Source organism: Stegastes partitus, unplaced genomic scaffold (genome assembly GCF_000690725.1).
Source record: "Stegastes partitus isolate 25-593 unplaced genomic scaffold, Stegastes_partitus-1.0.2 Scaffold108, whole genome shotgun sequence".
In the NCBI taxonomy this organism is placed as follows: domain Eukaryota; kingdom Metazoa; phylum Chordata; class Actinopteri; family Pomacentridae; genus Stegastes; species Stegastes partitus.
In genome coordinates, this window is record NW_007577839.1 from 440,470 (window position 1) to 463,593 (window position 23,124).

At 39.7% G+C, this 23,124-nt stretch overlaps 1 protein-coding gene across 1 annotated transcript; it reads right to left on the reverse strand.

Moving 5' to 3' along the window:
- Window positions 1-365: 365 nt before the first annotated feature.
- dnah12 (dynein, axonemal, heavy chain 12) lies at window positions 366-22,282 on the reverse strand. Its single transcript, XM_008277846.1, is given in 69 exon segments — window positions 366-689; window positions 899-966; window positions 1,228-1,319; window positions 1,414-1,551; window positions 1,655-1,859; window positions 1,961-2,064; window positions 2,289-2,477; window positions 2,563-2,796; window positions 2,877-3,014; window positions 3,127-3,267; window positions 3,399-3,652; window positions 3,741-4,036; window positions 4,162-4,320; window positions 4,429-4,569; window positions 4,856-5,028; window positions 5,124-5,316; window positions 5,424-5,616; window positions 5,717-5,931; window positions 6,084-6,229; window positions 6,331-6,478; window positions 6,569-6,810; window positions 6,930-7,070; window positions 7,152-7,241; window positions 7,384-7,515; window positions 7,613-7,789; window positions 7,922-8,002; window positions 8,109-8,271; window positions 8,351-8,484; window positions 8,677-8,871; window positions 8,971-9,132; window positions 9,291-9,483; window positions 9,655-9,833; window positions 10,066-10,362; window positions 10,522-10,777; window positions 10,891-11,057; window positions 11,676-11,814; window positions 11,980-12,131; window positions 12,208-12,478; window positions 12,691-12,953; window positions 13,199-13,282; window positions 13,376-13,516; window positions 13,646-13,829; window positions 13,958-14,067; window positions 14,174-14,293; window positions 14,424-14,669; window positions 14,884-15,123; window positions 15,229-15,381; window positions 15,530-15,702; window positions 15,819-15,975; window positions 16,309-16,428; window positions 16,595-16,741; window positions 16,826-16,961; window positions 17,049-17,170; window positions 17,255-17,449; window positions 17,601-17,801; window positions 17,883-18,068; window positions 18,179-18,422; window positions 18,511-18,704; window positions 18,900-19,034; window positions 19,139-19,264; window positions 19,365-19,500; window positions 19,606-19,784; window positions 19,910-20,001; window positions 20,092-20,245; window positions 20,328-20,516; window positions 20,986-21,181; window positions 21,274-21,432; window positions 21,528-21,597; window positions 22,093-22,282. Coding segments are annotated over 69 exon segments (11,634 nt in total). The 3' UTR covers window positions 366-495.
- Window positions 22,283-23,124: the final 842 nt, after the last annotated feature.

Consider the following 23,124-nt stretch of genomic DNA (forward strand, 5'->3'; position numbering starts at 1 on the left):
ATGAAAGTCAATATAAGACACTGTATGCAATATACTTCAAAAATTCCTGTTAAATTATAACCAATGTTGTGTGTTTTTGTTTGTATTTACATGTTTTTGTCTTGGAATCATATCAATAGCTAGTAGTGAGGAACTGAAAGGTGCATAGCGTCATCCTTTTCTATTGAAAAGTCACAGTGCATATTTTATCACTTCTCTGTATTTCAGTGTCTTTGGTTTTATTTGTATTGTAAAATCAGTTTAATGATCTCTTGCGTAGTAGCTGCTGGACAAACTGAAAATGGCAACATGCACCATTCTATATACTTTTCCATAGTTATACACAGCCATCCTCCATCCTGTGTTTAGAAACACATACTCCACAATTGGTCAAAAATAGACATCATGTTTCATTTTGCATTTATGAGGAACACAGAGTTGAAAACAAGGTATCAAAGTAGCATCGAGATGTGCCGCAGAAAAGCAATCGAGTCTTCAGGCCTGCGTTATCTGATCTTAGTCATCAAGCTGGCAGAGCAGGGCCACACCACGCTTAATCCAGTGCTGTGGGCGCGTGTCGATAGGCAACATCATGGAAATGACAAAATTGGTGGAGTGGCCTGTGGTAGAGAGGGTGCCCTTCCTCTCACTGGTCTTGTAGAGAGGGCAAATATACAGTTTCTGAGGCTGATCATTGCTTTTCTTTTGAGCTGCGTGGGAGAGAAGGAACCAAAGAAACAACAACAAAAAAAGGGAAGCAGAGAAACAAGATAGCAGAGAGGAATTAATAATTAGACATGAAACAATAATGTAGTAGAAAAGACACCTGAAAATATACGTGACATGAATGACATGCATTTCATTTGCGATATATCAAAAATACTACCACTGGCAGTGTACAAAATGAGGTATTACTTACTAGGTTTTATCCAGATGATGGGCATCAAGTCAAAGAGGACTTTGGGGTGTTGCTCAGCCAGAACACCACTGATGATTGAGAGACAAACAAAAGCTTATCACGTTTCCCTGCATTTCAATAGTATTGAAAGAAGTGCCACACTATAAAAATGATCCAAAATCGCCATTATGAATAAGGGTCACAATAAATATGTATAAATGTAGTGCAGCATTATTATAAATATTTCCTTCTAAAATGTAGTGGAGTATATAGTAAAAGAAAACTGAAAGACTAAAAAGTTAAAGGTATTGCCATAGTCATTATTTTAAAACCCAGCTTTGAACATCTACCTTCCTTTGTCCCATCGAGCTCCATCCAGAAACAGTCCATTAATGTAAACACCGTCCTCAGGTGCTGTGTCTGACCCATCAATGGAAAGAACCTGTAAGAAAAAACAAAACCACAGGTCAGTACACCATTAGGTCTATAAGAAGAACTTTGGAGCCAGAGAGATTACTATGAGTGCTTCTTCAGACCTCAAAATCAAAGCCCAGCAGGTCAATGGGGACACAGTACTTCCTGGCGTAGTTTTGCATAGCCCCGGTAAGGAAGGCTTGGGTGAAGAAGAACCCAGACAGCCAGAACACACTGGGCTTACTGGTGTCATACCAAACCTACGGGCACACAATGCAAACGTAACTATAAAAGCTCCTATACATGTGTAATCAAGACAGTAGGCTCCCTCTTATCTGAGTGATCATTGCTAACTTGCCTCACCTGCAAAAACTTGAGCCTTGAGAGAAAGTCGTTAATGTAACTGCCCAAAGGCTTGAGGCTCGGGTAAGAGCGCTTGGCCCATTTTTCTGGAACCTTCCCCACCATCAAACTGCTCGCAACCGCCTCAAGCTCTGCATCCATCACCACCAAGCCCTTAATAGCCTTCAACAGGTTTTGTAGACTCACACGAATTGTACTACACAACCTGAGCGAGAAAAAAAAAAAAAAAACAGCAATTAGGTCACATAAAATGGTTGGTGATGTGCTGTATGGCTTAAAGTTCTGCACTGAGCTGTTTGTTCATACGCATTGTATCGCTCCATCTCTTGGACGAGGACAGTGTTCATACTTTCTTCGTAGAGCACTGGGAACTTCAAGAGAGCTGCCTCTGTGTCAAAATTAGCTGGTAGCTAGGGGGAATAAGTAAAAGCGTTAGTTATAAATGTACAGTGCAGTGCTTACAGATTATGATCAAAAAACAAAAAAACTTCGACATGTTAGTTGAAATCATTTGAAGAAATCAAGAAGCATGAATGTCTGTATAAAATATTGTCAATTCATCTACAACAGGGTGAACTGACTGACCAACATCACCAATCTTAGAATAATAAAACAGAGTTTAATTAGTTTATACCTTTGTTAGAATGTCATTGGCGATATCGTACAGGGTGTTGTCGCTGCCAGAGGCAGCCCCTCCTTTAGCCCCTCCACCCTGAGTGAGCAGCAACGAATCAAACAGCAGTTTTGTTTGCTGCAAGTCTTTAGAAATGTCGACGTTTTCATGCATCCCAAACACCTCTGGATTCTGACTGAATGGAAGTTCCTAGAACACAACAAAAGTATTGCTACTCAGCTGGATGTCTTTATGTAGAAACACAAACAAAAATATACTCTTGAAGTCTTTGTACCTTGATAAACAGAATGTAGTCCTCATAGGATGATTTAGGTGGAGCATAATATTCACCATTAGGTGAGAAAGGGTAATGACATCTCACTATGACGTTCTTGTTGTAGAAGTCGGCCAAGATTGTCATTAGCAGCCGCCTATCCCAATCATCTGTTACACGGCCACCATAGTTACACTCCCCGGTCAGATAAGTTATGGCCTCCAAGGGCACCTCATCATATTCATTCACAAATAACTGAAGAGGAAAAGAAATCATAAGTATTTTTAGACTTTTATGATGGTAGAAACTCAACAACTGAGACTCTGAATAAATACCTGTAGCTGTCTGATGCTTATACGGAGGTCAGAGTCATTGAAGCCATAGGGAATATTCCAACCCAGTGGACCAAACTTTTTCCTCTCCTGAACAAGAGCATGGAAGAAGCACAATCCATAGAGGAGTTTCTCCCAAACCTAGCGACAGAAATCCAACATTCAGAGAACATCCTTTGTGTGACAGACCTATTAAATTAATATGTGTACTCCCATTGCACGCAAAATGAAGACACATTTCTTTCCAACTCACCATCTCCTTATTGGGACAGTTATTGAAGAAGTTTGGATCAGAAACAGGATCTGACAAGTAAGACTGTAACAGGTTCAGTCGAAGTCCTGTCGGGGGCTCATTTGTCATTTTCACCCCATTCTGCAGGATGGTCACTGGAAACTGATTTCAAAAAGGTGTTTTTTTCTTATACTGTATAGACTGTAATCATCTAGAATCTGTATTTTACTTTTTAACTGCTTAAAGCTTCTTTGTTTATGCTTATGTACTGACTGAAATGTATTGTTCTGTACCTTGGATGAAGGGTAGCTAGTGAGCCAGAGGCGGAAGTCTTGGTGGCATGTTACCAGACTGAAGTCCTCACAGATTTTCTCGAGGGTTGACATCCAGGAAACAGCGAGATGACAATTCTGCAAACACACCCATGTTCCATCCTCCATGGCTGTGGATATCATTTTAGCAGCGATGGGCCCCTGGCCCTGACCCAGAGAGATAGACTGGAACTTTTTATCACCCATGTTCTTGTCACTGGCAAACTTCAGTAAGCCTGTGGAGGGATATTGTTATTTCTATTGATTTTCAGGCCTAGCATTATATGGCCCTTTGACAATTTCCATTGGTAGTGTAGGACTTACTAGCCATGGGATCAGCTCCTGGAGACAGCACAAACACAAGTGGGGTGGTGGAGTTGGAGTCCAGATAACTTTTGCTCAGGTCAAAGGGAGGGGGCTGGACGAATCTCTTCCCCAAATTTCCGGTCACATATTTAGTGATAGCTGGGGCTATCTTATCAGGCCGCAGACAGCGAACAATGATCATCTTTTGCAGGTCATTCAGTTTTTCACACCACGGTGCAGGCAGAGCAACGTTGCACGGCTCTTTGCTGTCATAAATTGGCTTGAAGTCTCCTGGACTCTTGATGAAAGCCTCTCTGTGGAATAAATAACAATTCAATCCATTAGTCAAAATAAAATTATAATGATTACCAGGAGGGTAGGAGAAACTAGATAAAAGTAATAAAAACATTTTTTTAAATGAATTATTAATGCTTTTTACTTTATTCCTTGTAAGCCATGCAGTTCACTGGCTCTGCAGATTTCATCCCAGCTCTTGTCCTGTAGCCAGCTGGGGTCAGGGTTAGCAATGGTGTTCTGCAGGCCCACTCCCCCAGTCAGCAAGAACATGAAATCAGAGTATTCTATCCCCTCCTTTGCTCTGAGAAGAAATATCAATAGAAAATTGCGTAAACTACATATTAAAAAAACATATTTTCATTTGAGCATGTGGATAAAGAGAAAAATTACTTGCATCTTTAACACTTACAGGAGTAGATTGCAGCAAAGAAGGAAGGAGAAGAGAAGTTTGTCCTTCTCAAACAGAGAACGACAGACGTTGCAGTACAGGTTATAGGTGAAATGATCAATTAGGAATTGAAGCCTCCTCTCCAGATTTTTGGATTTGTTACTGGTGAATAAAAGGAAAAATACAAAGGGCTTCACATGAACACAGACCAATTAAAAGTTCATTATCCTATAGTTAAAGTGCATGCCATAGCTGAATCTCTGACACTATTGTGACTGAATCAAATGTGTTTATGTTATCAGTACAATAAAACATATTCATAATGTCTACAAGTACTATTTTTAACATAAAATTATTGCTTTAAACTGCTATTACAATCATAAGGTCTTGTATCAGTCTATTACTTCTTTTGGGACAGTGCAGAATACACTCCATGTTTATTACTTACCTGTTTTGTATAGAGTTAATGTAGAGGTTAACAAACCAGCTGAGAGAGTACTGGTACATTGGGTCTATGTTGGTCAGGTCAGCAATACTGAAGAATAGGATGGATGAGTGTTTGGCAATAGCTCTGTAACCCTCTCTGGACTCTGCTATCTTGATCTCTGTCTTCTCTGCGATCTTGGAAATTTTAAAACAGTAGAAGGTTAGACTACAAAATATTCGACTTCTCAAATATACAACAAAGGTCTAATTTTTTAATGTATAGTTCAGACCTGCTGTTTCTTTGTAATCTCATTAGACATGATCTTTGCTGAGTCTAGAATCTGAATGGCACTTTCATCCTCTAGGATATTCCCCTCAGAGGACTGCAGGGTCTCCAGGATCTTATCTTCAATCTCCTTTAGTTGCCTCTTATTGTCGGCTGACTGCAGGATTAATGCATTTCTGTCCTCTTCCAGTTCTGGCCTGTAAAACACATGATGTAGAAAACAACTGGATGATGGTGCAAGCAAGAAGACCTGTATTTCAAATATTTCAGTGTTATTCCAAAGTGGCCACTTCATGAATACTACCTCTCCTTAGCAACCACAATCCCCAGCAGCTGATCCTCCAAGCCTTCTGGGGTGATCATAAAATTGAGCAGGGACACTTTGGTAGCCAGTTCTGGCAGGTAGTGGGGATTCCTGAGCTTTGTGGTGATGTAGAAACGGAAATCACTGGAGTACTCAATCACACTCTCCCCAAGCCTGATGCAATCCACGCCACCTAGGGGAAACAAAAAATAATAAATAAATTGCAAAGTGAGAATTTTCCCAGTTTTCAAATTCACATGACTCTTTTAGCAGCTGTCTCACATTCTCAGCACCTTGTTTGAAGGTTTGTTTGAGCAGCAATGGTTCCAGAGAAGGATCCAGCTCTTCTCCTACATTTTCCAGCAGCAATGGTGTTCCAAACTGAATACAGTTTTCCAGAGTTCTCATGTAGTCCGCATCTGTTAACTTGATTACACTCAGGTTATCATCTTTCTCTGAATTCTTCACCCACTTGTTGGCTTGACCCTGAGGATCAATCATCAAAGGCCTACAAAAACCAAAACATTAAAGATTAATTACTCCTGTTTCATTATTTTTATCGTATTCTTGATTACATGTAACCAGAAACTATACATTTTTGACAAATATTTAAATAAAAGATTCAACTTTTATTAAAACATTTCAGAAATACTGACTCACCATCTACGAGAATTACTGACGATGACACCATTGTCAATAGAGAAAGAGTCACTGGGAAGGCCTGCGATGTTCCAAGCCCTAATCTTAATAGGATCTCCCAGGGTTTTACTGAGAGAGAAGTCATCTGATGATGGAATGTTCTTAGACTAGAAAGAGTGAGGTGGTTAAGAAGACAGATAATAGGCATTTACATATTTTTAAGTTCAATGAAAGTGAGTACAAAAGGGGAGGAAAGGAAGACTGTTACTTGGCAGAGTTTGGTCCATAACTTGGTGCAGTCTTGTCTGAAGCCAGCAGTGAAAGCCCCCAAATATGCGATGACACCAGCAGAGATAAGAACATCTCCAGTCAAGTTGTCATATGTGTTCTGAAGGTCATCTGCTGCTTTAGACCATCTGAGGGCAGATTTGAATTCAATCACTGATACATATTATTTTTTTCAGTTGTAGAAAATAATAAAGACTATTCATAAGCATCATTGTGACCTGGTCTTTTCTCCACCAAGACCGCCAATGAGTTTTTCTGCCCTCTCCAGCTTCCTGGCACACAAATCCACCTGGATTTCCAACTGGGCCTTCTCCTCTGTTTTCTCCTCAAAAGTTTTCTGGAGGGCAGCCAAGCGGTCTTCAACCTCCTTTAGTTCAGCTCTTTTCAGGTCTAACAGGGCCATGGTAGCAGCTAGGGACTCCTGTGCCTCTGCAAGTTTGGCCTTCTTAGGGGCTACGACCTAAAAAAAAAAAAAAAGAGAGTGGTTGAGAATGAAGAGAAAGCAAGCATGCAGGTATTATTATCAGGACAAGTCATTAGGGAAAGTCTGTAAAAAAAAAAAATCCAGAGAAGTTGCACCTTTGCTACCCTGTCATAAACCTCCATTGCTTTGATCCATTTGCACAGGCCCTCTGCTGCAGAGGAGGCTTTTGCCACAACACTTGGGTCAAAGTCAGGATTAGTCATGTACTGACTACGGATTTTTTGCATCACAGGGACCTGAAATCCAGAGATAGATGAGTTAGTCAAGTGTTTTTAAAATAATAATAATAATAATAATGCAACTTTTCTGACACTCACAGGAATATTGTCTTTGTCATATTCTTTAAGATCTCGTAAAAAGTTCATATCACCCAGTAGCTTCTTGCTTGGACCCCAGTAGTCAAAAACCTAGACAAAAAGACAACATACTGCTCATTCTAATATTAGTATATGTTGTCATAAAGTTGAAATAGAATTGATTTGATGAGCTTATGCCATGCTTTCTAGGGTAATAATAAGACATTTTAAGATATTTTTTGCTCAATCTAACCTTTTTTCCTGTCCCGGCTGGGTCAGCTATCTTATCTGGCTTTATATCCTTCATCACGCACACAGCTGCCATCACCAGCTTCACCCCTGATGGTGGATTTTTCATTGACTTCACAATCGTGACATCAGAGGGCTGAAATAAATCAAACAGCTTACTTAACAGTCTAAACTGAGGCGACCTAAATGGCACAATTTGTTCTAAAAATGCAGTGTAGTTGAAGGGTGCTTGCCTTTAAAGTGTCCAAAGCAGAGAGAGCAGCCTCCAGGGCGGGAATGGCTTCAGCCAAGTCACTCTCACACTCGTTCTTCAGGGCCTGAGCGTCATTTGCTTTTACAGTCGCCGCCTCCTCATCAACGCGCACAATTTTACTCTTGGCTTCCACCTCCACAGACTCTACTTCAATTACCTAAAAAAATTCACAAAATACACATGTACATTAAACATAACTATTTTCGAAATACTGATTATATTGTGCATTTACATATATATACTCTATGATTGAGGTTGGGGCAGAATGAAGATGTGAAATGTATTTTACCTTCATCATTTTGGTGTTGTCTATCTTTGCCTGTTCCAGTTTGGGTTGTAGGTCTACCAGTTCCCTCTTCATCTCACCCACCTACAGAAAGACATTTTTAGAGTAAGTTATTTAAAAAGTTATGCTTCACATGTTTAATCAAAGAAGCAGAGGAAAAGCAAACTCAGTAAATTGGTCTTGCATATACCTGAGATTCAGCGAAGGCTAGTTTATCCAGACCATTGGTATACCTCTGTTTCGCCTTCATGACAGTTTCTCTTTTCTGAGTGAGCAGTAGACGGAAAGCTGCAATCAGCTCCAGGTAGGATGTGGGTGTCACATAATTATGTCGACCTAGCTCAGAGAGGAATCTGCAGCGAAAACAAACAGTATGGGTAAGGGCTTATACATCTACTTTAGCCTTTAATATGGAAGCTATAAATGCCATACCTCTGTGAGAGCTGTTTGACAGACGTATGGAATGTTTTGCAGATGGGTACGACCTCCTGCCTCTCATTTTCACTCATCTCCAGTGACTCCAGGAAGGAGTTGGCTACTCTCTCAAGAGCTTCCTCTGGCCATGGCTGTCAGGGCACAGAGAAGAAAAAGAAAAAGATACTAAGGAAAAACATGCAAATACAGACTGCCTACATATTTAAATATCTCTTTCTGCCCTAAAATGGCATGGATGTACCTTTGATTCGTCCCTGCACCTTACCTTTGTATTTAAATGCAGATATTATACAGTTTAATGCCTTCTAATGATCATATTGTACCTGGTACCAGTCAATGGTACAGCAGTTAATAAGAGATGGAAATTGACGCAGGCGATTTCGAAAGGCGTCTCCAATAGGACTGAAGGCCACAACAATGTGCAGGTTCTCTCTGCAGCGTGCCACGAAGAAGGCAAACAGGGTCAAAGGGCTCAACTCCAAATTCTTATTACCAGCCTGGGCAATGGGACGTAATGACTGGAGAAAAATATATAAAGTGAGAGTTATATTAAAAACAAATTTAAAGGGCATCAATACACGATTTAAATTGTTCTGTAAGGGCTTTCAATAACCTACCTCCATAATCTCTTGTTTCTCATCAATGGCAAACAGATTGGGCACCTCTCCTGTGTTCAAGACACTGTCCACATCTTCTAGAAAAGCCTCATCTTTGATCTGAGCATCTGTTACCAGAAACACTGTCTTCTGTCCTTTCACCCCAGCATTTTTCAGGAGCATCTTAAAATGCAGGGAGACAAAATACTGTGACAATGTGTGCTAAAAATATTTAATAAATGCCACAGAATCTAAGCAGAGACCAAAACAGTATAAAAGAAATACATGTAAGGCATCAGATTAACAGGACACAGAATGCTTTTCTAATCTATAAAGCAAACCTTGAGGTCATCTCTCCACTCAGTCATGCCGTAGCTCTTAGAGATCTCAGGCTGGAACATGGTCATGTGGGCCATAGATGTGGCCAGGCGGGTGATGGACTGGCGTCCACTGCCTCCCACTCCCACTAGCAAGGCATTGCCTCCCGGCTGCTTTAACACTCGGCTGATACGGGACAAGTGCTCCAAGACATAGCTACATAACACAAGGTATTTTTCTGCGTTAATTAAGTTTACATGCAAAGACAGAGTTACAAAAACATAATTTCATTAACTTACTGCAAAAAGATCAAGTCAGCTGCTTGGACATTCACACTCATTACAAGAAAAAGCCCAATAATTTTGTGGGATAACTAGAACAGTTTACCGGAAGATGACGAGGTTCATTCGATTTTTGTGCATCTGGTTGTATTCATCAAGACATGACTCCACCACCTCAGCAAAGGTATCCATTGAGGGTACCTCAGTGTACAAGCGCTCATCATCCTCGAGCTCAGGGTTCATGTAGTCACCAAACAGAAGATTTCGCATGTCTTCTTCAACAAGCTGAAAATGGAAGAATATTCATGGCACAAATTGATACACGTACATTTTTGTTTTGTTTACTATGCTAGTAAAAAAAAACAAACAAACAAATATTTAACATATTCAAATAATATTTAGATCTCAGACTGCAAGAAGGTGTTCAAAATCAGCACTGTCTTGTTGCATCTACTGTTTAATATAACAATTATAAAGCATATGACACTACAGTAAGGATAACTGAATCTCCACTTACCTTACTGCCTTGTTTCAGGTGATCAAAGACCTGGTCAAAGGACTCTCTGAAGTGATCTTTGAGGATGCTGTTCATCAGCTTGTAGAGCCATGCTCGATCTTTGTCATCCACCAGACGGTCATAGTAGACACGGAAGACCTCGTGGACAAACAGCCGTATCATAGTGCGTTTATTTTCCAGAGACTCCTTCTTCAGCAGCAGGCACCCTTGGATAACACGTGAGAAGTCCCGTAGGTTGAAGGTGTAGTGAGACTTGGCCGGAGTTGGAAGCAGGTTCTCCATTGCTTTCTTATACACCTTTGGAAAATAAAAGTATATCATAAATATATTAGGAAAGAATTCAAGTACTTGAGACAACAACTGAAGATTTAAATGAGCAATACACAAGTGGAAAATACATTTATCCTGCCTATTTGAACATGTCATGTGACATCATTGCGTCTTCAGGGAACTTACTTCCATTGTAGCTGTCACTATTTGGTTGCCAACAGTGAAAAATGCAGGTGGGAATTCTTTGTTTTTGAGATAGAAGGCCATAATGTTGGAGAAAATGCAAACCATAGTGTCATCACTGAAGGCATTAATGCTAAAAATGTTAAAATGTCGCAAGAAGCGAGATGTCACAGCATTCCTTCCGCCACCAGGGGGCCCCATAGCTGAAATGAGCTGCAGATCAACCAGGGTGATCCTGGAGGTGTCCTTCAGGTCATACCTGCCAGAGCATAACAGAAGAGGTCTGCATGTTTAATGAATTCAGTCTGGTTTATTCATTATGCCCCTCTTGTTTGAACATGAAGTTGGTGTCTGACAGTGGCTCGTTCGTACCAGTTTCCATGGTCCATGTACTGTCGAAGAAGCTCCACAGGGGGCTGTGCTCCAAACTGCTCCAGTGCAGGCATGTTCATGTCATCTACAAAGATGACACACTTTTTTCCTATGGGCGGTCCAAACACCCCCTTCTTTCTCTTGTCTAACCTGGACATGATGATATTCTGGAAGATGTAAGAAAGACATAATAAATGATAGAAACTGAAAACAATAATCCTTTCTTGTTTGTTTTGATAATCACTCCGTCATTACATTCAAACCTGTTCATCATGGATATTTTGTACATTTAATGAACCTTTTTCTACATATACAAGAATCTGTCAAGAAAAAAAAAAAAACCGGGCAAAAGCAAGAACAACCTCAAAAACAATCCTTTTAATATCCACATTTTCTACTCATGAAAGAACCTTTGCAATATCAGTGCTTCTCTACATATAGAATAATCTTGTGCAATATCATTATTTTCCACATTCAGAGGAATCCGTGCAATATCTGAATTTCTATATAAGGAAGAATCTCTGCAATATTAACATTACTTCTGTATATTCATGTTCATTTTAGAATTTTCCTACTGATGTCCCTACATTATTGCACCATCCCCTTTGCTGCTGTAACACTGCAAGTTTCCCCCGCTGTGCGTTTAACATAGGCTTTTCTTATCATATTTATGTCACATCATAATATTTATAACAAAACAAGTAGTCTGTCCATCTATATGCCTTCTTAGTAAACCAAACATTTCTTCAGGGATAAACTTCAACCATGTTTTACAAAATGCTCACTTGGGTTTGGTTTGCACTAGTGCGGGCTGAAAAGTTGATAAAGAAGGGTAGGTAGCAATCTTTGTCCAGATTGTTCATCAGTTTCTCCTTCACGTAGAGTGACTTCCCAGTGCCAGTAGGACCAACAAACAGGGAAGGGCTGAAAAGCAATATAAAACATATTTTTAAAAAGAATATTTTTTGATAACAAAATAAATAAATGCAGGTTAAACACTATGAACATAAAAATAGGATATATGACACATGTAGAATGATTATTAATGGCAATAATTTATGTTTGACATTCACGTTCATCAATACTAACACTCCATAGCTGATGCAGAGGTCCATCAAGTAGGTATAGCGAACTGTGTCAATGGTAGGTACAATGATCTCTTGCACTTTGGTGTTTTTGTCCCCCAGGTTGACATTTTTAATGGCATCATTCCAGTGAATCCATTTGCCTTTTCCTTTGAACTGTAGAAGAGATTCTAACATGATTTACTGATTTAACGCAAGTGAAATTCTTGTAGGTAATATAATTACGCAATACCTCGTAAAAATAGTCATACACCAAGCCTTTATCATCCATTGGACACTCCCATTTTCCCACTGTTTCAGGGATCAGATATTCTGTTGTTTTTCCTGAAACAGTCACCCTGAAGAACTCACTGAACTTCTCTCTGCTGTCTGCGTCACAGCTGCCACCCACAGACCACACCAGGGAGAAAGCAAAGGCTGCCTGCAAGAAGAAAGAGAAGTGTCATACAATTTGACTGAAATAGAATGTGCAAATACAAAAACACTTGCATGGAGGTGCAATGCTTGTAACGTGCACATCTAAAGTAAGAATCAATATGTTAAAAATATTATTTAAAATGATGAAAGATTTGGTTCTTTTACCATGATCCAGGTGCGAATGTTTTTATCCCCACGTTCTGTCTTCACAGGTTCAGTGAGAAGCATTTCAAACAGTCGACACAAGGACACTACAGTGTTACTGTCACTCGTAGACACAACTTCCTGTAAACAACACAATAGTCTAGCATGACAAAACGCCTTCATCGTCTTCAGATGTTTGAGTCTAGATCTGGGGATGGAGCCACTCACTCTGCAGTGTTTACGCAGCGTCTTAAGGGCAGGTGGCACGAGCCAGTGGAAGAGCTCCAGCAGCAGGGAGCGACTGTCAGGGGTCTGCAGAGCATCAGGAAGAGTGTTCATCCAGGAGATCACCAAGGGATTCCAGCCCAGCTGAGACGGTTCCATGTAGATCATACCACATCGACTCACTGTGGCAGGCTGCAGAAAGAGAAAGTAACTAATGTTATCCAAATAACCTGACCAAGACAGTTTATTAACATCCAGTTACATCCTGGCTATAAAGTTACAGTACGTACACTAGCTGAGTGAATGTTATCAAACATCCTGGTGAATTATTACAGTTTACCTAATGCAAAATAGTAACTATTTAGAGAATGAACTAGTAAGTGGGACATTTTTAAATATCAAACATAATGATTTAATTAAGCAAACACCCAACTTACAGAGGCTTGTGATAGGTCCATTGCTTCAAAAATCAGACTCATCTGACTGGACATCTGAATGATCTCACCACTCATCAGGCACAACTGTGGAGGAAGAGTAAAACAAAAATGACCTAACTCAAGCATGTTAAAAACTAAAAAAGAAAAATATCCAACACTTTACTGTGTATTGTGTACCTTTTTGTTGTCATCTAGCACAGTGTTCATACTTTCAATCCATAGTGTATCTATTGGACCATCAAATACCACCCATTTACGGTCCGGTGTGTCAGCTGATGCAAACTCACGAAATGTGTTGGCAACAATCCCATCAGTCCACTAATAACAAGGGAAAACAAAATGAGGGAAAAATTAAAGGGGGGATGCCTTCCTGTTGTCCCAGGTATACATTAATACTGTAAATACACAGATTTTGTATGTATCTATAATACAGAAGATTCAAAATACCTCATGGGAAACTAGGTCAAACTGTCCAAAAAGTTGTCCCATTGTTATTGACTTTGGGTTCAATGTCCTAAAGATGACCTTCTCCTCCAGACCGTCCCCTCTTTTGTTCATATAGTTCAGAGCATCGGCTAGAACGTGCAGCACTTTTGTTTTCCCAGCAAAAGGCTCTCCCACCAGCATGAACCTAAAAGAGAGCATAATGATGCAATATTGTGTTGTACACATTCACTTTAAGCCATGTCCTAATCAAGTGGAAAACACGTCAAGCAAGATACCAGAACATGGCAACACAGATACCAAAATATAACATACCCATGCCTGACTATCATCATCTCATATGTCTGGATCATCTTTTGTAAGAAGACCTCTGTCGGCTGTACATTGTGGTTTTTACAGCACTCTTCAGCAGCCTCTTGAAACAGCTGACAATGATAAGAAAAAAAGATTTGTCAAAGATACTGCATATAAAAGTAAGGGTATTGTTAGATTTAGAGCAAACGCATGAGTAATGGCATCAGCATATCTGACCTGATAGTCAGCCTGTGGAAGAGAGATGCCTGGGAACAAATCGCTGGTGATTCCATTGAACAGTGGAATATCATGGGAGAGAAACTTGGGCTCATTAACATCTTTTATAGATCTCAGGAGCTGGATGTTTCAACATGAGGAAAGGGGTGAAAGGGCAAAACACAGCAAATCAATTGAAAATTCAGTTCACAATCAGAAAATAGCATTTGGAATAAATGTTTAGCAAATTCATTCATTTCAGCACAAATACCAGAATGTCCTCATTCTCATCTGGATACTTGAGTTTGAGGTTTCCTGCAGCCACAAGCACTGCTTTGACAGCCCTCATGCCATAATCATAATGGAACTGAGAAGAGAGCTGCTCTGAACAAAGCCTGTAGGTCATCACTATCTTCACTGAGAGCGGTTTGGCATTGAGAAAGCCGTATGAATACAAAGAGATCTCTGCTATCAGTGCGTAGTTGGGGACCATCATGGCCACTGTTCGGAACAACACCTGCACAAGGGAAAGAGGAAGAATATTCAGAATTTCCAATGTTAGACTGTGACATTTCTATTATGCCACATTACATTAAAGGGATTTTCAGGGCATTGCAGTGTGTAATATGATATTGAAAAATGAACTAAAATGATTTGAAAAAAATCTCAATAGCACACATAATGTTGTACACTCTGAAACTGTCTGATAACACATTTTACTGGTAAAAGACCTTGAGGTTGTCTGGGAGTTCTGAGCGTCCTGCATAGCCAGGGTTCATTGTTATGGACACAAAGCAGTTGGGATTGAGTTTGAGCATGGTTCCTTCAAAGTCAAAGTACTCCAGCTTCTGCTCGATGGCTCTCTGGATGCAGAGAACTTGCTGAGCCACTACAGATAGCACCTCCAGCTCAATACGGTTGAATTCATCAAAGCATGCCCACGCACCAGACGAAGCTAGACCTTTAAAAAACTGTGAGAGATTGATCCAAAGTACATGTTAACAACATATAACATGTATAAATACATATAGCATTAGAATTTATAATAGAATTTTCAAATTTCTAGTAGATGTTACTTTTCCCATAGCAAGATAGTCCAGTCCATCTGAACAGTTAAAGACCACACACTGTACAGCAAGAGCTTTCGCTAGATCCTTGGTGGTTTCAGTTTTCCCTGTTCCAGCCGGACCCTCAGGTGCACCGCCCAAATTCAAGTAGAAAGCTCCGATCTAAAACAAAAAGGGGGACTTTGGAATTTAATGAGAAAATATTTGACCACTTAGTATTATTATTATTAGAAAGTGACAAGTACTTATATTGAAATAGACTTTAGAAAGGGTATTTGTGAGTTTTGTTGTTGTTTTTTTTTTTTTTTACCAGGGTTCGATAGCATCTGTCAGTCAGAGGAGTGATGACCAGACGTGGAGAGTTCCCCAGGTACTCATAAGCGTACTTAACATCACAGTTGATTATGCGAACACGAACATTGTCATTGCTCCAGTAGTAACGTAGCTGGGCTAGCCACTGGAAGTCAGTTTCATGTGACACACCTATTAAAAATGGACAACATTGCAGTCGTTTTATCTTGGTGCTGTTTGTGGATGTTGCTCTGAATGCAGTCCAATGCTTTGTGACAGTAATGAAATAGTTTTGTGCTTTGAGGTACCTTTCTCGATAAGCTCCATGACTACATCCCTGGCATGGACATCGATTGTGACAAGTGCTCCCAAAGTAGTCCGCGTTTGCTTCGGCAGTTTTCCTCTCACCAGCTCCACAATGTCGTTCAGCTGACTCTGGAGTTGCTGATAGTAGTTCTTTAAACCCTTTAAAGAACAAAAAACTACTATTTGAGTTTATTCCTAAGGTGATAGTGGTATAATGTCACATTCATCAAAAAAAATAAAAAATGATTCAGGTCACCTGGTCAAGAGTGAGAAATGTTAAGACTTTGTATGACTACAAGATTAAAAATCATAAATGTGAGTTTTATTCTACTTTATTATTATTATTATTATTATTGGTAAATTATACTTTAATTCCAATTACCAACGTTAATTTAGCAAAACACTATACATCACTTTCATGGATTTTACTGTAGGTATTTGAAAAGAAAAACTAATTGGAACATTTTTAGAGAAAAATGTGTAAAGACCCACATCCGCCCCTGTTCTGATGGCCTCATGAACCTCCAAAGTCCAGAAAATCTGTGAGGTGCAGAGCACAACCTGCCCAGGCCACTCCTTGACCCACTGGTTCCGTGCAGTCTGAGCGTAGGCCTGTCCACACAACCACACACAATTGCACGGCTTTCATCAACTTGCTTTTATAGTCACATATCCGAAACATTATATTGTACAAATGCGTATTATCAATCCTGCACAACACGATGGCATTGGAGCATAGTATGTGTATTGTCTGAAGTATGAGGAGCAGTGATCTCACCACCCTGGACCGGGCGACTACATCTCTGACACTGCGAAGCATCACATCCTCCACCTGAACCAGCCACTTCTCCACAGCTCCTTTGGCTTCAGAAGTAGAGATGTGCTGGATTAGCGGAACACGCTCTCCTTCACTGCTATACATGGCCTAGGCAAGAACAATGTGCAGTTTAATACCACTTAATCAATACACAATGTCATTTCGCAATAGCAATATGTGTCACTGTCTTGCCTGTATATCCAGATTGGGTAGAAAGTCCAATTTAGAAATACCCTCAAAGCATTTCTTTAGATGAGGCTGCACTCGCAGTGGGTCCTTGGTCTCGGACAGAATCTCCAACATTTCATCATTGGACAAGAAGAAGAACCTGGAAGCAGCGTTAATAGCAAATATCAAAAACTGTGATTTTCACAAAGGATTGGACCAAAAAAATTTGCTAAATCTTTGTGTTTACCGAGGAAAAAAGAGACGTTTCTTCTCCAGATAGGCATTCAAACCCTTCATAATGTTATCAAGGAGGGTATTGGAATCTTGCAGTTTCTCTAGCAAACCAGGTAGTGAGGTTGCTGGCAGAACCTATGGTTACAAATCATAAGGTAACTCAGATGATAAATGTTTCAGATTCTCTTTATTGCAAACTTCTTCTTTTTTTTTTGTTACCTTAGGATCTTTAACACAGTGTTTCATGACCTCTCTCCAGTTTCTGTCAACAGTTTGGAAAAGTCGTCCCTCTTCTGGAATCTGCTGCATAATGTCCTGAGACGAGAAGATGGGCTCCAGGTAAAGCCACTGGGCCTGTACCTTCAGCCACTCATCTATGGTATCCTGGATACGAAGCAGACGCTCCTCCCATGACTGAGATCATAGAACAAACAATTAAAACTTTGCAGAACTGAAATATAGCCAGTTAAAAGGAGTTTTAAAAAATACTCCTAAGTGGGAAATTCCAATACAAGTTAAGCATTTAGTCATGATAAAGATTAACTCTTTAAAACCTTAAGCTCACCTTGATTTCTTTTTCAAAGGGTTTAATGAATGGCGAGCCTCTTATAGTCTGAGTCTTCACAATCTGGTCATTTAGCATCGTCTGAATATCGTCCAAGGCAGTCAAGATGGACACACCAGTCTCCCTGTAAAGTTGATGGTGGAAGGACGCATCATCCCAAACATGCACCATGGTTTGCATCGCTTTTTCCAGGGAAAACTCCTGTTGAGAAAGATAGTATGGGCACAGAGGAATCAACACACATATTTACAACATGTATAAACAAACTTCAGGAGTTCTTACTTTGCTAGCAGCAGCACTGATGGACTCAAACTCTTCCAGGTAAGGAGCCAGATTTTGTTTGAGAACTTTCTGTAGTGTTGTACCAGATTCAGGATTGAGGTTATACCCAACTATCGCTGACATCTGGTCCCAGTGGCGAGCTCTAATGCCTGGGTTACACAGGATCGACACTAGAGGGATATGCTCCTGTTGGCACAACCACATTCCACATAATGGTTTAGCGTCAACAGTCTTCATTTCACTTGCAGTAAGACTTCATTCATTAATCTCCCTTAAATGACAGTTGCATGCAATACCTTGAACTCATTGATCTGCTCCATTATGGTGGAACACAGAGTTATTGTGGGGCTCTCCTGCTTCCTCGGATCATCCTCACTCGGTCGTCTCTTAGTCCTCCCAGAAATCTTCTCCATCTCTTGCGCGGCCTTATTCTGTTTCTGTTGGAAAAACTTAACCATCTTGAAAATCTCCCGAAAAAATTCATCTACTTTTACCTCCATGCTCTCGCCATCTAGGTCCTGGAATGGACCAATCATCCATCTGTTCACCCAGAAAATGATAAGTTGTCAGTGATTTTTTTTTTTTATTATGTACTGTATATACAATATTCATCAAATACAAATCTGACCTGTTCTCTGTGTGCTGCCACTTCAGGACAAATCCAAACAGCTTCTGGTATGGTTCAATACCCTCCTTGATGACGTTAACTTCTGGGTAACTTGTTAGGTCCAATTTGTAAAAGGCTTCCTCTTTGTTAATAAGGACAATATATTCTTCCGCCTCCTGGAGAAGTTTCTGAACTGATCTGACATCTGCAACATACTGTCCAAAAAGCAGTAACAGTTACATCTTTGGTGCAATTTAAACATTTCATCTGCTTCCCTGGCAGTATGTTTATCATATATTTACAGATGTGAGAGTGGGATCAATTGTTTCATTTAATGCTAAGCGAGAAAAGAAATACATTTTTCAAAGGTATGAAACTATTCCTTAAAGACAATCTGAAAGTGGTACTACCTGCTGCATCATATCCAGCTCAGAGCAGTGTGGGAACTCTTCTATCCTGCGCCCCAACTTTTCCAGCTGCACTATTAGTTGTTCTCTCTTAGCAATCAGCTCTTGCTCCCCTTTCTTCTTGGCCTTCTGCATCACCTGGAAATCAGCACAACTGTCCATAATCTGATTTTCATTTAAAAAAATTTTTTTTAAAAACAACAACCATGACAAACTGCTTGGAGCAGATGCAGGAGTACTACCTCATCATTGGCTTCAAATACATGAAGGATGTTTTTTGGCCAGAGAAAAACTGTTGAATTAAGCTCCAGATCTTCAGGCCCAATGATATGGGCAGTCAGGAGATAGCTAAGTCTGCAGTGGGCTTCCTGTTAGAATACAATGCCATTCCCAGTTAAGTCTATATTGATAATTGAAATCAAGACAATCCAAGGCACAACAGTTAGAGCCAATCATCAGAATATTCACCATTATTTTTTCTTGAAGTTCTGTAGTCCCCTTTGTCTTAGTAAAGTTGATGTATTCATCCATCTCAGCCATTTCTTCTGTATTCTCTGGGACTTTCAGAGCTTTCTCTCTGATGGTTTCAAAGTCATTGCAGATCCTTTGCACCGGCACAGAAAAGAAAACATCAAATATTTATCAAAATGTGAGCATTTTACACACAGACGGAGACCTTTGTTTAAGAATGTTACAAAACATGACTTACTGTAGATTTTGCTCACGGTGGCTGATGACTAGTTTATTCAGAAGCATTTCAGCATAGGTATTGGCTTTGTTGGCTAGCCCTTGTTTCAGCTCTTCACAGTCCAGATGGACCATTGTGAAGCGGGCTTTTGACGGGAGACTGATAATCTCCTTTGACAGATCACGAAACTCCTCCACTTGCTTTAAAAAGCAGTGAGATCACACATTGATTATTTACACATTGACTTTAATTGGTATTAAAGTAAAACAAGGCAAGAGTATGTATGTAACATATGCAGTATGAATTCAACTTTAGGTTCTGTTACCTTAGTGTACTCATCAAAAGAGTGTTCCTCCTCCATAAACTTCTCTACCTGACCCTGTGCAGTTCCATTGACTAGCCAGTCATAGCTCTCAACTACAAAATAAACAACAAAAGTCAACAACTGACTGAATTGTTATCATCACTGAAGTAATGATATGAAGTGACTGGATTGCGGAACATCACCATAGCTCTGAAAATGTTTGTCCGGTTCCTCTAGATTTTTGCGCACAGCATCTCTCACAGTAATGTGTGACTGAGAGAGGATGTGATCAGCCACCTTGGCATCCACAAATGAAGATGTGGTTTGTGCCAACCAAGACTGGACAGTCTGTACCTTCTGTGGATCAATACAAAAGATATCAGTAGCAGCTCAAAATACACTTTTACATTAGAAATGTGCCATAAAATAGTAAACTCACCTGTAGTGTATTCGTTATGGCATTAAGAATCTCAAAAACAGCAGATTCCAGATCTTGTAAGGTTGGGTAAATTTCCATCTTTTCATCATCAAATGTCAAAGCCATACGAAAGATTGGCAAGCAGTGATGATTGCTTGGATCAAAGACGCTGGCGAACACTTCCACACTTGTCTGAAGCAGGGATTTCAACTAAAAATATACAGGAGGAAAATGATCTCTTAGTCTAAATATGCATTCAAGTAACGAATGTACAAAGAGCTTAGAATTACACAGGCATGTAAAGTTAAAAAACAGACAAACACACAAACAAACAAAACACAATAAATCCCAAAACAATCCATTTAATCCACTACAACATAACTGTTTGGATAAAGAATTACCTATGGAGATCAAACCTCAGTGCAGGAAATACATGCACTATATAAGATTACAGCGTACAATCTTCATTGACTATTTTACTTTCCTATGCCAGCAGCTATGAAGATATACACCTTGTTCAGTTTAAATTGTCAAGGTTTTGTCTCTTTAATGCTCTTTGATGTATATCTCTGACAACTGGCTTGCTAAAAAAAAAAAAAACACTGTAGGATTGTTTTAGATGTCAGTAACGACTAATTAATTGAAATAACTTTAAATTGTTCATCATGGCACATCTCACCTGATTAGATATTAATGTGGACGCACAGTTGTAGAAGGAATCAAGTTTCTGCTCTTTAACTCCGTTCAGTGTTTCCCTATTTGTTAACAAGTGGATGACTTTGGGAAACCAGGTATTCATAATGCGATCTTCTGCCCTCTTACACTCCACAGCCATTTTGTTCTGAAGGCTCTTACAGTCCACAGGTCCTGACGCTCTGGACCAGCAGAAGCCCAAATTTAATCAAAAAGAAACTTTGTATGAGACAGAAAGTATGTGCCTATTTGTCTACATGTTGTCTTACTTTACCTGAATTCTGACAAATCAACTAGGACCACTGGAGAAAATGTTGTGTAGCCAATATCCAACATAGTTTGCATTACAGGATGAAGAATGTGTAAATGTGTCTTTATGATCCTGCGACTTCTGATGAAGCTTTCTCGCCATGGTGTGGAGAAATCAAGAATTCTGCAAAAGATCAATAATACATTTTACAAATGCACGTTTAAATAGATCAACTCCAATTTGATCATTTAAATTATTTGTGCACATTGGATACTTACTCTGGTTGGGTTGCACTCTGTTTTTCTGAGTTCAGTCCTGCTGTCTGTCGATTCTTTAATACTGTGCCTGCTAAAGGGAGTGAATATGGCATAATGAGATACAGTTATATGTGATTTAAATATAGTACTTATATAGTAGCATAACATAGTATCGTACAGTCACACAATGTCATCAGGGAGATGTCTGATCTGTCCTAAATTCATTCTTTAGCATAAAAGACCCGAAACATACAGAGTCATAAAGAACTATGTGCTGTAAAAAACATCAAGTCAGTCTGGGATTACAAAGAGACAAAGACACAGCAAAAATTTACCAAAGCACTGAGGAAAGTTCAATAAGATGATTGAAAAACTGGGCAACAAGTAGGAGAATGTGTGCAGTTTGGAATGTAAAGAGTGGTCTCACTAAACATTGATTTGATTTATTCTGTTTACAAAACTTTGTATTAAGTCCACTGGTAAATAAAATCTATTCAAATTCTATTGAAAGCATCTCCAGTTCACTTTAGTGGTTAAAACCTTTGCATAGCACTGACATTCTTACAATACAAAAAACTGGAAATACCTCCGTGTTTGACCATCACACTGCAGAACTCCTCACTGACTTCCATGCACAGCTCCTGTAGTAGCTGATTTGTCTCAGGGCTCTTTATGAGTTTAGGTGGAACTCGGGCAACAATCGAATCCAACCAGTCCTGCTGGATTGGAGCAAATGGGCGACTCTCTACACACTGTTTTAGGAACATGTAGTTCATCTGCAAATGGTGCAAAAATAAAATAAGAGACGTGTAACAAATAGAAAAGTAGGATCTCTTCATGTCTCAAATTAAATACTTAAAAGCAAACATACCGTTCTTTTCCGCTCCTCACTAAGCATCTGCAAAGTAAATATTGAAATAAATGCTATCATATTGTGCCAAAGTTCTATATTACTATTTGTATTCAAAATATGTGCATAGAGAGATAGATAGATGTCATACAGAAGCTGGAAACTGTGGCTCTGGTGACAGGCTGCGCACTACTCTCCTCTCTTTGCTGTGTCCGTAATCTTCCATTACTCTGGACACCCTGTAATAAATCAGTCAACAAACTGTCACAGTGTAAGAAATGCTAAACAATGATTAACTGCCTAAGTAGAGGCCATTCTTGTACAGTTTTAGGAGCTATCATTAAGGTGCTGAAAGAAAAAGATGACGGGAAAACATACATTATTTGAAGTTGCTTTTGTTGCTCGTTTTTCTTCCTGTGCCTCAGCAGCTTCTTCTGAGTCGCTATCTTCTTCACTATCTCCTCCTTTGCTGCAATGGCATGTTCGACATCACCCAACTGCTGCCTCCCTTCAATTGGGGGCAGGACGGGAAACTTCGGGAGGTCCTGCACCGGTGTGGCTTTGAAAACTTCTGGAGGGGTAGCCATGGCTGGCAGCTAGCCACTAAAAAGAGGTCAGAAAAAAAAGAAGAAAACTTAAAAACAAAGTAACAGCCTTTGCAAGCTAGCTAACACAAGGCTAAACTCTAATTAAGGTAGTTATCTTGCTTCATTTGAGCCTGAATAAGCTAACGTTATACTGCAGTCGTTGTCAAAAGATAAACTGACA